At 38.4% G+C, this 16,501-nt stretch overlaps 1 protein-coding gene and 1 long non-coding RNA gene across 5 annotated transcripts in view; one reads left to right on the top strand and one right to left on the bottom strand.

Moving 5' to 3' along the window:
- LRBA (LPS responsive beige-like anchor protein) overlaps positions 1-16,501 on the top strand; it is a 567,920-nt gene that overhangs the window by 424,575 nt on the left and 126,844 nt on the right. For all 4 annotated transcript variants that reach the window (XM_053251992.1, XM_053251991.1, XM_053251993.1 and 1 more), the window contains exons 45-46: positions 7,722-7,862; positions 10,345-10,464. In XM_053251992.1, the coding sequence (XP_053107967.1) occupies positions 7,722-7,862; positions 10,345-10,464 (261 nt within the window). The remainder of the gene's footprint in view (positions 1-7,721; positions 7,863-10,344; positions 10,465-16,501) is intronic.
- LOC128325981 (uncharacterized) lies at positions 1,705-6,724 on the bottom strand. Its single transcript, XR_008307775.1, has 2 exons — positions 6,514-6,724; positions 1,705-1,826 (listed from the first exon to the last, which is right to left on the bottom strand). It is a non-coding gene; the product is annotated as an uncharacterized LOC128325981 (long non-coding RNA).

The following is a 16,501-nucleotide window of genomic DNA, read 5'->3' as shown; positions in this document are numbered from 1 at the left end:
CTGTTTGAAAAACTCCGGTAAAATCCACCAGGAGTTCATTAAGAATCATTGTTAACTGATCTATGTGCTTAACCACTGTATTATAAATCTGTAGGTTATGTAGGGCTTTTTTTGGTGGGAGGGGACGGCCTTCTGTTTGTAAACTGTGCTGGTCTTTGATCATAATAAAGTAATTGAATTGAAAAAAGCTCCAGTGTAGGAAGAGCCTACCTCTGCATGAGGCAAACTGTTTCTCTGTTCAACGGTGCTCACAGTTAAGAAGTTTTCCTAATGTCTTGCCTATATCTGCTTGTTTGTAATTTCAACCCATTGGTTCTATAGTACAGGAGCAACAAAGAGCAAGTCTGCTCCTTTTGCTATGTGACAGTATTTGAAGATGGCTATCATAGCACCACCACCATCACCACTTAGTCTTCTTTTCTTCGTCTCCATGATCAATATACCCAACTCCTTTAACCATTTCTCATATCACTTGGTTTCCAGACTCCTCACCATCTTTGTTGCCCTTCTCTGAACCTCTTCCAGTTTATCAACTTCTTTCTTAAAATGCAAAGCCCAGGTGCTTTTCAAAAAATCTATTTACCAATCAAGGGTATCTGCAAGTAGGGCCAGGGGGGTCAGTCTCCCAGGTCATGACTGAGTCAGTGTGGAATATTTTGCATATTCTATGTATATATATTTTATGTACATACTTTGCTTCTCCTAGAAATCCCTCTGGATGCTGATGGTGCCAATTCAACCCCCACAGTTTTGTCTTGTTCCTTTCATTGTTTAAGGAAAGCGTTACCATCCTCTTGATTTTGTTAACTGGAGATCTACCAGCACCAGGAAGCTAGTACTGTTTATAGTTCAAAGGTTTTGAATAAATAATTGAGATTACTTGTTAGAGTTTGTCTTGCCAACTCCTGCATATTTACACAGTAATGTGTTTGGTTTCTTCTTGGACTTCTCAGTTAACAATCTTGAGCTCTGATAACAGTATCTAATCATAGAATTGCTTTGCTCTTACTGTTCATTCCTGCAATAAGTAAGACCTATTGTATTATTGTAGGTCAAAGGACTGCTCTTAGTTGCCCATTTTCCAGTGAATGCCATTCTCCTATGTGAGCCAGTAAACAGCTCTTGGCACTCAGTTTTCATAAACACATTTATGGCTGATGCATCACATTTGGGAATTTCCTAGCTTAGGCACCCGTATGAAAATAATGCCTCTTCAAAGCCAATTAAGTCGAACAGTAGCTATCTGTTCATTTCAAAATGTGATAGTGAAAGCAAAATGAATATTTTATGAAAGATTCAGGATCAAGAGAGGATTTTAGAGTAGCCCCCCCCTGCAATGGTTGATAATTAGTTAACTATTTGCCAGGCCTTATAGAGGTTGTCAGGAAAATATGGGTCAACATGGTAGAATGTATTAACCCAATACATTGTCTCCATTTTATTGTGAAGCTGCTGAGGAAGCAGTGATATAGAGCACTGTCATTACAGATCTATTGTTACAGGGGTTCCACAGTCTTCTGTGTACTGCCATTAATTTATAGCAGTAAACAATATGTAGCCTTCCAACTGCAGCAAAGCAGAATCTTTTAATGAGGTGGATGTTATTACCACAATAAATCAGTGCATTCGTGTAATGTATAATTCAATGTGTGTATTCCCACTGTAACTTCTCTGAGTAAGCTGATAGTGTATCATTGTCAGTGCACAGCTCCATAGTTCTTTATTTCCAAACCTTTCCCCTCGTTTGGTGACTTTTTAAAAAATGTGTTTGCAAATGAATGTGGCATGCCTTGATAGTCGTCCTCTTGCCAGGTTTTAGAGACTGACTGTAACAAAAAAGAAGAGTTAAAATCAATACTGTGCATCCCAGCTGTATGGATCTCCACATTATACCTTTTATTTCTTTTTTCAAAAGAGAATTAAATCAATTCTAATTGGTTTTAGCTGTATATTCAGCAAATGTAATTCTGTAACTATTGATCTGTGGTCATCTTATTTAGAGAATAATAAAAACTGGAGCAGTTAAAAGCATATATTTGAAAGGCTTCAGTGCCATACAAATACAGCACTGTTTGTATTGCTACTGAATCTAATTTATTTACCAGTGATCTAATATCATTGATACAAAGGCAAGCATGGCTGAATTGTGCCACAATGCAAAAGATGAAGTTGATTCTATAATGGTTCTCTAATAAATATGATATCAGAGTAAACGTCATTCTTCCTTGAAATATTTCCTATCTGATATGAAGCCCCTTTTTATATAGCAGCCACTTAAAAAAAATGTTATAGTTCAAATCAGAGAGCTATCAGATTGTCCATAACTTGAACTTATGAGCAGAGAAATAAAAATAACAGCAAAGTCTAAAATCAAGTACCATTCCATTGTCAAATGTCAATGCTATGTTGTCAGTCTAAAATTTTGTGATTCATTGTTATCTAGGTAAGTTGGAAAATAAAAGTAGACCTCCATAAACACTTCTGGTTGACTGAAATGCTGCTTGTAGAGGTGTGTATGAATCAGATTTTGCAATTCTATTCAAAGTAGAATCACATCACAGTTGGCTTGGCTGGCTGTCTCAACAAATCAGCCTCAAACCACTCAAGTTAACCTCAACCTCAGCTCAAACCACTCAATTCAAGTTATTCAAACGCCATTTCGAGGCTCATTTTTTTGGGAGACTTAGTCTCTCTGCCCGCCTCAGTGGACTGGTCAGACTTACTAAGTCTGGAGCAGAGGAATGGTCTGCCCATCAATCCCAATTGATAGACCAGCTTACCCCAGAAAAACAGGGCCATTTTTAGGCCAGTTTTCCCAGCTCTCCCCAGAAAAAGGGGCCTCAAAATGGTGCTCAAATAACTTGAATTGATTTGAGCGGTTTGAAGTTGATTTGTCGAGACAGCCAGCCAAGCACGCTGTTTTAAATGAATTAATTCAAGGATCTTGCGATGCAATTTGACCTTGAATCAAATAGCAAAACCTGATTCATTTTACGAATCGCAAAATTTGAAACCTTTTTAAACCACCGCTGTGTGGTGGGGATGGTAGCGGATGGGTGTGGCTGGTGGGGGATGGCGCTCCAGTGGCACCCGTGGAGGTAGCAAGAGCTCCTTCCCTGGGCCCATTAGGGGGCTCTCTGCACATGCACACATGTGCACAGAGAGCCCCCAAATGGGCTGAAAATGGCCTGACCTGTCATTTGAGTGGCAGGCCGGCCCATGGAAAGAGCTTTTGCTGTTGTCTCCACCACCATCCATGGTGGCAGCAAGGTGGGCCCAGGGAAGGAGCCCTTGCCTCCGCCTCCTTCGCTTCCCCGCCTCATTCTCCCCTCACAACCACTGCACTCCGCCAGCCACCCCCATCTCTGCTATCATCCTTCCGAGGTCGGTAAAATGAGTACCCAGAATGTTGGGGGCAATATGCTACATCATTGTAAACCGCTTAGAGAGCTCCAGCTATAAAGCGGTATATAAATGTAAGTGCTATTGCTAAGTGCTATTGCTATCATCCCTGCCACGCAGTGGTGGTTGAAAAAAGTTTTTAAAAAGATTTCACTCGCCCCCAACTCCTCCCCAAAGTCCTCAAGCTGGGACGGCAAATCTTTTTTGTGTACAGGCAGCACAAAGCTTAATCCCTCCTTCCCGTGTCTCTCTTTTCTTTACCTAAATTATAAGAAACATCCCTTAAAAAGTGGGCTACTGTATTTTAAAATGTGGTTTTTCATTTGTTAGTTCTACCTTCATGATTTTCAAGGACCTGTGATAAAAGCATTATAATTGCATTGGTCATGTGTTTTAGTTGGATGGTTATCATAGTATGGTTTCAAATAAAGTATTTACTGTTGAATTCTCATATCTACAAGCTTGTTAGTACTTCTTCATGAAACACCATGACTGGGCCTAAATGAATTTGAATCTATCTGACTTGTTTCATGTGTATAAAAAGAAACTGCAAGCCATTATCAAGCAGTGCCACTTTTGTTCCAGTCTGTTTGTTACTTTTGTCTACAGACATCCAAATCAATTCTGCTTATTTTATGCATATAATATATATTGTACATTTTCAGACTTTATAATTATCAAATGTTGGGAAAGGCTCATACTCTCTATCTAGGCCTGGGTGTTGCCAGTGGGGAGGTGCCTATGCACCACTGGTCCCTCTAATTTTTTTTCATCTCTATGCAGGATGAGTTTTGTTCTGGGTGGCAGTATCAAGGCACTGTGTACACACATGCATTCAGAGTGGGGCCTTCCTAATTGAACCTGAGCGGGATCTAAAATTAACTGAGCAGACATGAGAAAACTTGTAAGTGCGTGCATGTGTGCACGCCTTAGAGGGAACTGTGCTAGGCACATGCCCTAAAATTATTTAGTGCAACAATCCTCTGTACTGCCTGATAACTCTAGTGCCTGTTACTTGAACAGTGTGGTGTTATTGCCTTAAGTCAGCAGGGGGGGCCACCGAGCAGGAAATGGTGCCCACTCACCAGTTCCTTGGTGAAGACTGAGGAAAAGGCTTGTTCTTGGCCATGGCAGCCACTGGTGGCATGGTGAGGAAGAAGCCTTTGTTTAAAATAAAAATAGAATTGCTTTTGGTGAGTGGGGGTGGTAAATTCTGTGTTTGGAATTCTTGAAACTGGTTTTTAAAAACCCTTAAAAGCAAGGTAGGATTGTGTGGTTAGGACTTTAATAAAACTTTCTTTTGTTGGTTTATTGTTACTGTTGTTTTTTAAATTTATGGTGGGAAATAATCCCACCATAAGCGTTGTCATTTAGTGTTTTGTAGTCTGGTGGCTTGTTCCAAAATATCAGGATCTTGATTATATAATTAATTAGCCTCAAACCCTGATTGAATGAAATCTTCTCAGCACTCTTCTTGTTCTGATAATTCTAGTTCTAGATAATGTATGAAAAATATCAAACCTGCCATTTAAAAAAATTTAAATCTGATTCCATGAGTGATGAAATCTTTTTCCAAGATGACTACGTAGACAGTGAATACAAATGCTCATGTATGATCATGTATTTTAGAAGGATGTGCATGTAGCCACTTGATGAGCCAGTAATCTTGTGTTGTCCTGCCAATAAATGGGAATTTACCACTCCCCTGCTCATCCAGGTTTCTTTTCATGTACAGAAATGCAGTGAAAATCCTGTTTCCTACTTTACAGATACCCATGAATGGATTACCACTTAGTGAACAGGATTTTCACTATATTTCCGCACATGATAAGAAACTTGGGTAAGCAGGGGAGTGATGAGGTTCCCATTTCTTTGCAGGATAATTGGTTGTATGAACACTGTCCTAACTTTATTTATTTATTTATTTATTAAACTTCTATACCGCCCAAACTAACTTACCACTTTGGAAATTGTTGCCTCTATTCACCAAAAGTACTTTGCACTGATGCCAACAAGTTAATTGCTGTACTAAAGAATATTATCAGGAAATTAATAGCACCCAGCTATTTCTAATAAATCCTTACTAAAAGGTTGGAGCACATGAATTTCATCAATTTTACCCCCCACCCCCATTAGGACTATTTGTATGTCAGAAACCTTTTCATGTCCTATGAGAAGGAATTGGGAAGGGTTGGTTTGTAATTATTAATTTAAATCTACAAATGCCAAAACAATTTCTAACAACTCTGTAATTAATTCAAAACTGTTTTAATAATAGAGAACTGTCTTTTCCAAATGGGTTGTCTTCTGGCCTGTATCCCTACCCCATCTCACATCCATGCCTCTGACTCGCACAGATTAATGGCCCTTGGAAAAAGGTTTTAGAACCAAACAGGGCAACTGTGTTCACTTTTGATACAGTTTAAATAGTGATCAAGGAACTCATCTGCATTTATCAGACCAAATTGCATTAAAAGTTAGCACAGTTCCCTTGTTCAGTTCTGAGAGACAGGAGTGGGTCAGGATCTAATGATGGGAAGGGTTTCTTCAGGACTTGTGTTTGCAAGCAAGCAAACAAGCAAGCAGAGTGATAAGGCAAGGAACAATCTTGCTTGTTTTTTTTATTTTGATTTGTGGGAGGTGAAGGTCTGTCCGGAACCCACCCTGATGCCCCTCTCAAGTCCAGAGAGGTGATTTGTTTTTATATTGTTTTATAACAACTTAGTCTGCAGGTTCTGGGAATTTATTCCGTTTTTACTTTCTTTCACTGCCACCATATGATTACTTATTACCCTACTCTCAGTACTCAACACCTTGGTTACATAGCCTCGCAAGTGCAGGATAGGTGTATATGTTCAGTGTACAAATGAAATTTGTTTTTGTGTAGAACAAAAACAATAATAAGTTTATTGTTTACAACTGATTGAAATAAAGAGCTCTGCAAGGCAGGGCACATAAACTTCTCTACAGAGTTGCTAAGTACATCAACTGTTTAACTCTCTGAGTGGTGTTTCCTTCTTGATAACATGTAATATTTAGGGAGGTGATATAACTGAGACAGAGGTAAATAAAATTTGGTTTGCAGACTTTAGTGAATCAACTAAGACTTACCTGTCTGTCACCAGGAGGTTTCACTTCTGGCCATCTTGCACTTTCAAGGTTTCTTTCCCAGGCTTAACACTCCCCACTGTACTGTCCCAGTGTACTGCTGGTTCCACAGTCTCCACACATTCACCAATGAAGTCTCACACAAACCCCTGAACAATCTCTTTGCTATGCTCTGTCCAACCTCTCACTCCTAACAATCGGCTCCAACACTCCTACTACAACAGTCTTCTCCTAACCAACTGTCCTTTTTTAAATCTCTCCCGCTGAACATTCCGTGCCTAGTTACTATGGCAACACACACTCTCACACACTCACTCTCCAGCTCCTATGTGTATGTTCCATCAGCTCCTATATTTACAATTCCACTTTTATTTTGGGAGCAACTTCCATAAAGGAAGACCCTTCATTGCTATGATATATGTGTAAACATTGAAATCATGTGGATGGGGTCAATTGGAGTCCACCCCCCCCCCACACACACACACCAGTCATTGTCAGATGGAGGGGTTGCAGTTATTGAGTGGAAGTGGCACAATTGACCTCAGCCATGTTTTTAGAAGTCACCCATGTAGTTTCTGCACTGAAGCACATTCTGCAGTACATGGGATTTTGCTGGGAGAAGCTAGAAGAGACATAGCAATAACAACTTCCTGTAATGGTGCTTTCTGAAAATGTGTTAGAGGGTGGTTTTGAAATACCTTCAAGTAGAAATTAGAAGTTTATATTGTGTTTTATATGTGATGTTTTATTTATAAGGTTGAAATGGTCAGCTTTTTCTTTCACATTCTTTCATTTCATGCATTTTGGTGCAAAACTGTCTAATTAATTTATTAATTAATTAATAAATAGACAGCATTACAAAATGCATAATAAATCATTTAATGGATTAGATACTACAACTGCTGCCAGTATTATGATAACATAAGAAGCATATTAAATATACACTTCTCTTCACTCTTGAGGGATTAAAACTATGAACCAAACAGGTTCATTGTACAGTGTTTATTTGACAAAGTCATATATGTTCAAATGGATATACCGTTGGTACATATTTTTGATATACGTGTGTTGTGTGTGTGTGTATATGTGTTACACATTAGCATATTTTGAATTAGACAAATTATATTTATTCATTGTGTATTGGATCTCTTTATTGTGGCTTGCTCCGCCAGTAGTATGATGTGTTGAGCCCATTTTTTTCCTCCCCCCAGCCTATTGGTGCTCTTAATCCAAAGAGAGGTGCATTCTTCGCAGAACGCTATGAATCATGGGAAGACGACCAGGTTCCAAAGTTTCATTATGGAACTCATTATTCAACAGCAAGTTTTACACTTACTTGGTTATTAAGAATTGTAAGTATAGTCTTAGAAGTATATTCTTTTAAATTACAAGAGATTTAAAATGGAAAGGGATTAAATGAACTAAGATTGATTAAAATCAGTAGCTTGTTTTTGATTAACAGAAATAGAAACGGCTTCCACATTTCAAACACAATAATTAGATTTTTTTTGTGGTACAAACTTTTCATATAATCATGAAAGTTCACTCTTAACATATGCTTTTCAAGTAGGTTCTCTTTTGTTTTGTTTAGAATTATGTTTTGCCTGGTTTTTTTTTAAATTGAAATGTAATCTGACTACTTATGGTATTTAAGTATAACTGGATTTAATTTTCATCATTGAAAAGCTAAAATAAGCTCATGAGACACAATATTACATAGAATTATCATACCTCTTTTTCAAAATAATGTGGTTTATGCTTATGGATATTTCAATTGGTTAGACTTGATATATGTATGAAACAGGTCATGTTTCTGTAAAATAAACTGGAATGATGATTTATCCAGTGGAAACTAATTTATTTGGAAAAGCATTAGCAGCACATCATTAATTAAACTTGTTAGATTTGTACCAGCAGACATAAATCCTTGAAGTAATTTATGGTATGTAGCTAATTTCAAGCAATTATCCACTAATATGTGTGCCAAGTGTCCTTTGACTAGAAGGAGATTTTTCAATTGATGAAACATTTTTCTTTCTTAATTGTGAACTGTGTAAGAAGATACAACAAAGAAAAAGTTGTGCATGTATATAGTGGCTGACATCCTGAATAAATTTCTCGACAGAAGTCCCATTGAAATTAATAGGACAAGTTAGTCTTGACTCACTTGTCCTATTAATTTCAAGGGGAGTTCTGTCCAGTAATTTAATCAGGAAGTCAGCCAGTATTTCTGAAGAAGTTTTAATCTGAACTGCCAGGATACAAAGAACTACATGACTCGTTCTGGTCTCTTACTACATGACTAGTAAGAGACTACATGACTAGTATGGCTTTGGACTTGCAACAGATAAGGGTGGCTTGTGGGGAGGCAAGCACTCCCCTAGACAAATAGTTTGCTTCCCACCTGTCCCCCAATTCTTATTCAGAAATCTAATATGTAGGACACAGCTCACCCACCCATAACTGGACTATGCCCCTTCTGTGTCACCACTCAGTATTTTTTTCCCATATGCCACCACTGGCAGCAAATCCTGCAAGTCCAAAGCAGATCCTGCCCTACTTTGCAAATTTGCTAGATTGCAAATTACTTTTGAAACTGTGGGGAGTTTTAAAATTAGTTTACAAAGAAGCATGTTGGGTTTTATTCTTCTGTTCAGATTATGTCAGATGTTTTAAGGCCATTTGAAAAGTTTTGGTCATATGTAAAGTAACCTATCCTGGCTGGGACAGTTACACATGCAAGTTCAAAGAGCCTTAAATGTGTGTGTTAGGCAGGATTACAACCATAGCTAATAATCGGTGAAATAGTAATAATCAGTTTGACACATATGTTTTCCTTAATACAGTCATAAGTAGTCAGAATATAAAACATTTTCCCTAAATGATGTAATTTCATATTTAAGTAATTCTGAAAACAACCTTGAAGTATAACCAGTATGATTATACACATATTACAGATGGGAGGGAAGAAATTGAGTTTGAAATATAGTGGCTTTCCTAAGGCCATCCAATAAATACAGTCTGACATTAACCTAGAATTTCCTAGTTCATAGCACATCATGTTCCTACCCACCATGTTACATTGCTCCCAGCTGTAGAATTTAGTTCTTTAAAATGTATTGTACATGTGGATATATTATTTTTACAATGCTTGAAAACACAAGCCATGTCAGAAGTGATGTTGGAAACCTGAATTTTGTACTGATGTATAAAGTAGGTGTTACTTCATCAGAATAAACATTTCACTCCACATCTTATTTTTTATTTTTTCCCCACATCTTATCTTTTAACTCACAACAGAAATAAAACTTACCAGTTTACCTGCAGAATTATTTGAAACTATTGGTGAAAACTATTGGTTTGATTCCTATGTAATGTGTAAACATGAGTTAATCCAGGTTCCACACCATGTCCCTGAGACTTGCACTCCTCTCTTTGCACACATGACAAGAGGTTTTCTACTTTTGATCTTGGTTGAAAGATTTGTTGTGATGTCCGAACCGTGAACTGGGTTTCATATCCTGCCTTGTTTTAAAACTCCGGTTAGAACAAGTTAGGATTTTCTAGGCTTGGACATCATAGAGAATCCTGGCATCTTTTAAATCGGGATCAATAATAAAATCCTTTCTCCCCTTGTACATGATGTGGGGTGGATGAAGTGCATAAGCCCAAGACAAGGGAGTTTTGTATGGAACCAGGATTAAAACTTCCTCCCTCCCCTCCCTCCCTCCCTCCCTCCTATCTATCTGTCTCTCTATCTGTCTCTCTATCTATCTAATTGCTCTTCTTCTCTTTCAGAAAGTATTTCAGTTTATTTTGTTACTATCTTTCTAGGAACCCTTTACAACATTTTTCCTAAACTTGCAAGGGGGCAAGTTTGATCATGCAGATAGAACTTTTTCATCAATTTCAAGGGCATGGCGCAATTGTCAGCGTGACACATCTGATATCAAGGTAAAGTTGAATGAAAATTATTAACATTAATATAGTCAGCTGTGTTTTATTTGTTTTGTTTTAAAATAAGTTGAGACTAATATTTAATTATTTGGATTCCAATGAAATTGCTTATAATTGCTTATGCACATAATGTACATGTCAGGACTCTGCACAATTTTGGAAAGTGAATTCATTTGAAATTAAGGTCTGATCTTTTGAAAAACTGCCAGATGAATTTGTCAAAACTATGATTTGGAAGTCTGCTGAAGCTTATGTGCCATTTTTCAGTTTTCATGTTATTAGACATGCACCCCAATTTCTGAACATATGTATGCTGTTACATTTAACATAAAATATTCCGAGGTCAAGGAGCAAGGACCATTAATGTATACTACCACAAAGCTAGTGAAATATGGAAGACAGACTTCTGCCAGAAAGCCCTAGGTAATCTGATTCATGTGTCTCGGAATTCTAATAGTATTTGCCAGGAGAGCATAGTAGCCACAGACTAACATGGTTTGCTTAGTTTACTGCAGGAAAATTACATTTCACTTCCTTAGGAGAATGAGATGGTCTTCAATTGAAGGAGAACAGAGATCCATCCATGTATAGGGTCATGATCTAGAAACTGATATAAAATTTTATTTATTTTATTTTTAAAATATGTAGCTCACCCATCCATGTAAAATATTACCAGAGCAGTTTATAATAATAATGTGTAAGTTCCAATTTCTCAGAGATGAAGCCTCTGTATGTGAGCATACAGAACCAGCTAATCCTCTTTGTGTAGCATTGTCTGAAACGAAGAAACATCATGCAAATATGAGATTTTATTTATTTATTTAAAATATTTCTATACCACCCAAAACTTGGGTCTCTGGGCAGTTTACAATTAAAATAATTTAAAACATCAAATCAATTAACTATTAAAATCATTGAAAACATTAAAAACCCAATATTAGAAATATTAAAACTAGAAATCTATTTAAAAGTCTTGGTGAATAAATGTGTCTTCAGTGCCTTTTTAAAAATGGTCAGAGATGGGGAGATGGCAAATAGTTCAATAGGGAGATGGCAAATAACATTTAAAACTGAGGAGAGCTTCAAAAGCAGCTTGTGAAATTCCTTGGGAGTCAAGTGTTCAAAGAAAAAACACATCAAATGTTTCACATGGGTAATGTAGAAATTTGTGGCTACCTAATGGCGCTTGAGGAAAATAACTTGCCTAGGGAGCAAGAGGTTGCTGGTTTGAATCCCCTCTGGTATGTTTCCCAGACTGTGGGAAACACCTATATCAGGAGCAACAATATAAAAATATGTTGGAAGGCATCATCTCATACTGTGTGGGAGTATGGTATCTCCTATGTTCTACCAAAGAAAACCACAGGCTCTTTGGTTGCCAGGAGTCAACACTGACTCAACAACACAATTTTACTTTACTAGTGCAGAAATTTACACTATGCAGCTCTTGGGATCCAATCATTATTGCTAAAAGGCACCCTCTGCAGAGTCCACTTGTGTAGGAAGGGAAGTTTACAGGGCCCATGGAATGGCTGGGCCAAGAGAATGGCTTTGCAGAATGGGAAGTCTCCGAGCAACTGGTCACATGAGCTTTTAGTAGAGATGTGCACGAATCAAGATTCATGCAATGATTCAAAATTCAGCTCAGGGACCTTTTAAAGTGAGGAGAGCAGGTCCGTATTTGCTCCTCTGTTGCAGCTTCCTGCTACAGTGGCACCCCCTCCAGCACCCCCTTGCATGGTGCCAACATGGTGGCAGCTCACACATGGCCTCCACGTATGTCTGGTGGCCATTTGTGTGGTCAGCAACTAAGCTGACCATGCAAATGACCACTGTGCATGTGTGTACCGGTGCTGCATGAGGGTTGCTGGAGGGCACACCACCACAGTAGGCAGCTGCAGTGAGTGGCAGTGGTGGAGCAGGAATGGACCTACTCTTCTCACTTTTAAAGGTGCCCAAATTGAGCTTCAAATCAGTGCACAAATCTCAATTCGTGCACATCCCTAGATTTTAGGGCTTAACTTGAAGTTTCAGGTCTTGATTACTGGCTGCCTTTCAGTCCTGATTCTTGGTTTGGCTCCCTGGCTCTGACTTCCAGCTTCGGTTCTGGCCCCTGATGGCTCCTTGACCCTAATGCTGACCAGACTTTACTGCATTTGCTGCTCACAGTCCTGTCCGGACACAAGCTCAGTTGCATAGAGATATCAGGCATTATATGAGAGAGTAATATATTCTAAAAACCGAGGCTATTATTTTATCTTCACTTGGAGTTATTTTAAAAGAAAAAGGCTTGCATAATTAAAACCTTTTAAATAAAGGCATAACATAGAATGGGTTTCCTTTTCATCATGATATATTGTTTTAATGTTGAAAGAACATTTTGATAATTTGATGGAAGCAGCATCTTACTAGTTAAGTTTAGGCATAGTCCTGGGTTGATTGTGACTGTTTTCAGAATGCTTTTTGGCCTATCCTAAGTCTAAATTAATGCGTTATATTACATATACACAGTTGATTATGTATATTTAGTGGAAAAAACATTGTGGGAGAGACAACCTTTTGACATTGTTCGACGCTTGACATGCCAAAGGGTTCCAAATTAAATTACTTGTTTTTACTGACTGTGTGTTCCAAAATTACTATGTAAACAGGTTTAATTCTGCTCCTGTCTGCAAAGAAATACTTATAGTACTGTATATCCTACTGATGCAACTGAAATAAAAAATATTTGTATTTCTAATCTTTGTTATATCAATGCATAGATGTTTGCATTTTTAAAATATGTATAGGTATGTGTATATATATATATATATATATATATATATATATATATATATATATATAGGTACGGAGGCAGAAAGAGAATATTCTTATTAAAGAGTGGTCATTGTGTGCTGTAATGCAGATTGCATATTATTTCTTCCTTCACCACAGCTTCTTAGTTAAAATAGACTTATTGGAAACTATGTCCTCTTAGAAAGTATTTTCATTACCATTCCTGGGTGTAATTTTGCAAAGCTGAGCTAATGAACAATTAAAAGAATAATGACAACCAACCAACAGAGCTGATCATATCTATGTGTGGCATTTATCCCATATTTTTCACATAGAACAGAACAAATAATGCTATAGTTCAAAATTTAATGTATTGAGTATATTTTAGTTTTGCCATGTTGTGTGTAACTACAGCAAGTAATGCAAAAACACATTTTAAAATGAAATGCAGAGTTCTTAAATCATAAACTGAAGCCTGGAGCACTGATTCTGAATGGCTGAAAGCTCATTTAGTATACATAATAGTTATTTTAAAATATTCTTTTATACTCTTAACCTCCGCAAAGCATCTGTGCGCTAGCACTTGATTGCTCCTCTCACCCCCACACGCCCCTTCACCTCAGAGATCTCACTACCTCACCTGACCCAGGCTGCTCCTCCTCCTCCATCTTGTTGCTTCCAACCCCCTCACTCCTCTTGGTCACGGCTGTGGCGTCCTCCCCACGATCACCCAAGATCTGTTCCTGCTCCTTCCCTCAGGTCTCTCTTCACAGACCCCTGGCGCTCTCTCTCTCTCTCTATATATATATTCTTCTCTCCTCTACAATCAATATATAGATTCTTCTTTCCTCTACATCTTTCGACCAGTTACAATTGCATTTCAATTGACCTTAACCATCACAGGCTCCTCCTCCTTATCTGTATATGGAATCCTCACAGCCCAGTCACCACAATGTTTCTGCTCTCTCAGGCTCCTCCTCCCTATCTGCATATAGAATCCCTGCAACCCAATCACCACAGTGCTTCTACTCTGTTACCTCAAATTGGTAAAGCACTGTGTGGGTGGGGCTTGCCACGTACGTCTTTAGCCTTTTATAAATATAGATATTAATTTGTAATCTTAATTTTAATATGAGGTTATTATTATTTTTGGAAGATTTGCTTTAAAAACACATAATAATACAACATCTGTACAAATACTAACAGCACCTGCAAGTAAAAAGTTAGGGAAGGAACATAACTCAGTGGTAGAGCACAAATGGTAAAGCTTTGCATATTTAAGTCCCCATGTTCAATCCCTGGCATATCCAATTAAAGGATCTTATGTGGCAAGGCTGGTAAAGAACTCTGCCTGATAGTTGCTGTCAGGTAGAGTAGGCAATACTAGTCTATATGGACTAAGGATCTGACTAGCTGCAACTCAGCCACATTTCTCCATAGGTACTCAGAAAAACCTCACATATTGAATATTAACACATGGCTACGTCTCAAAAAAGGCACAACTTTAGACAGGTCTTGAGCCATTGCTGCTTTTTCCAAAACAATGAAAGCAACCCTCAAATAATTATGATAAAGAATTGTGGCTTAAGTGTTGCAATATATAATGTCATGAAATACTGTTGTGATGTAATGCCATTGTTAGGTATCTATAAAGTGATGGCATCATCTTTTGAAAAACTCAAACTTAAAGTTTGTGATGACCAAACTTCCCTTGATTTGGAAAAGGATTAACTTGAATTAAGTGGGCCCAAATTTGAATCAGATCCCATTTAACCTATTTAATCTTGGATGCCATTGGGTGGCAGGGGCACAAGTGGTGGCACAACTGATCCACGAGAATAGAGCTATGTACTGCTGGCTTCAATGTCATATGGCTGCCTCGTGCCCTCCTTCATCCCGCCCATGTGAGGCAAAATGGAACTGCACTTCACAGTGCTTTCCAGACTATAGATAACCTGTCACAAGCAGACACAGCAATGACCATTAACACGCTGAAGATTGGGAACTATGTTTTGCATGCTTCCCAGTGTCAGTTGGACATGATTTGCTTGCAACAGAATCCAGGCCTTAAGCCTGGGGTCTATATTACAGTGAGCCTCTCCACATACCCCACTACCTTTATCCACCCTCCTTCTTTGATAAGTTTGGGGTAGGGAGGTGGCAGGGTTAGCAGTGCAGAATCAAGCCCTTTTGGACCCCCTTTTGATTTGGGTCCAAAGTTAGAGAACCTTGGCCTGATTCAAAGGAGGCTCAGGGGAGCAAAAACAGTTAAAATTTATTTTCAGGACTCCCACTTTGTGATACAGGAGAACCTCAGTATTCACAGAGGTTCTGTTCTCCGCTCCTACTGCGGAAATGTAAACCACAAATACTGGGATCATGGAAGTTAGGTTCCAGGAGAGGGAAATTGCCATTTTTGGGGAAGTTTTAAAAACGAGGCTAAAAGTCTCTACAGATGGAAGGTGGTGGCCTAATGTGCTCCACAGGTCCCCCAGCAGTTCATAAATGTCCCCCAGGAGTTGAAATTGGCCCAAAATTGCCACTTTTTTAAAAAAAGGAGATTAAAAGCCTCTAGAAATGCAAAGGGGTGGCCTAATGTGCTCCACAGGCCCCCAGGAGTAAAACAAAACTGCTGAAAATTACAAATGTTTATTAATTATTATTATTAAAAAATTTATACCGCCCTTCCAAAAGGCTCAGGGCGGTTTACATTAAAACACCATTAAAATCAATTAACAATTAAAACAGAAATTAGAAAACTGCATAAAATAATAATTAACAATTAAAACCACATAAAACACCAATTAAATAGCCAAAACAATTTAAAAACAAGTTTTAAAAAGCTGAGAAAGCTTGGTTGAAGAGATGTGTTTTCAGAAGTTTCTTAAAAATGGCCAGAGATGGGGAGGCTCGTATCTTAGTACAGAGCGCATTCCACAATCTTGGAGCAGCAGCTGAGAAGGCCCATCTCTGTGTAGCCACCAAACGAGTTGGCGGCAACTGGAGACGGACCTCCTCAAGTGACCTCAATGGGCTGTGGGGCACATAGCGAAGAAGACGTTCTCTTATACCCAGGGCCTAAGCCATTTAGGGCTTTGTAAGTTATAACTAGCACTTTGTATTTTGCCCGGAAACCTATTGGCAGCCAGTGTAGCTCCATCAACAGAGGAGTAATGTGGTCTCTCCGAGCTGACCCAGAGACCAGCCTGGCTGCCGCATTCTGAACCAACTGAAGTTTCCGGACTACATACAAAGGCAG

This window comes from Hemicordylus capensis, chromosome 5 (assembly GCF_027244095.1).
Source record: "Hemicordylus capensis ecotype Gifberg chromosome 5, rHemCap1.1.pri, whole genome shotgun sequence".
NCBI classification, from domain to species: Eukaryota; Metazoa; Chordata; class Lepidosauria; order Squamata; family Cordylidae; genus Hemicordylus; species Hemicordylus capensis.
This window is presented reverse-complemented; position numbering and strand designations above follow the sequence as displayed.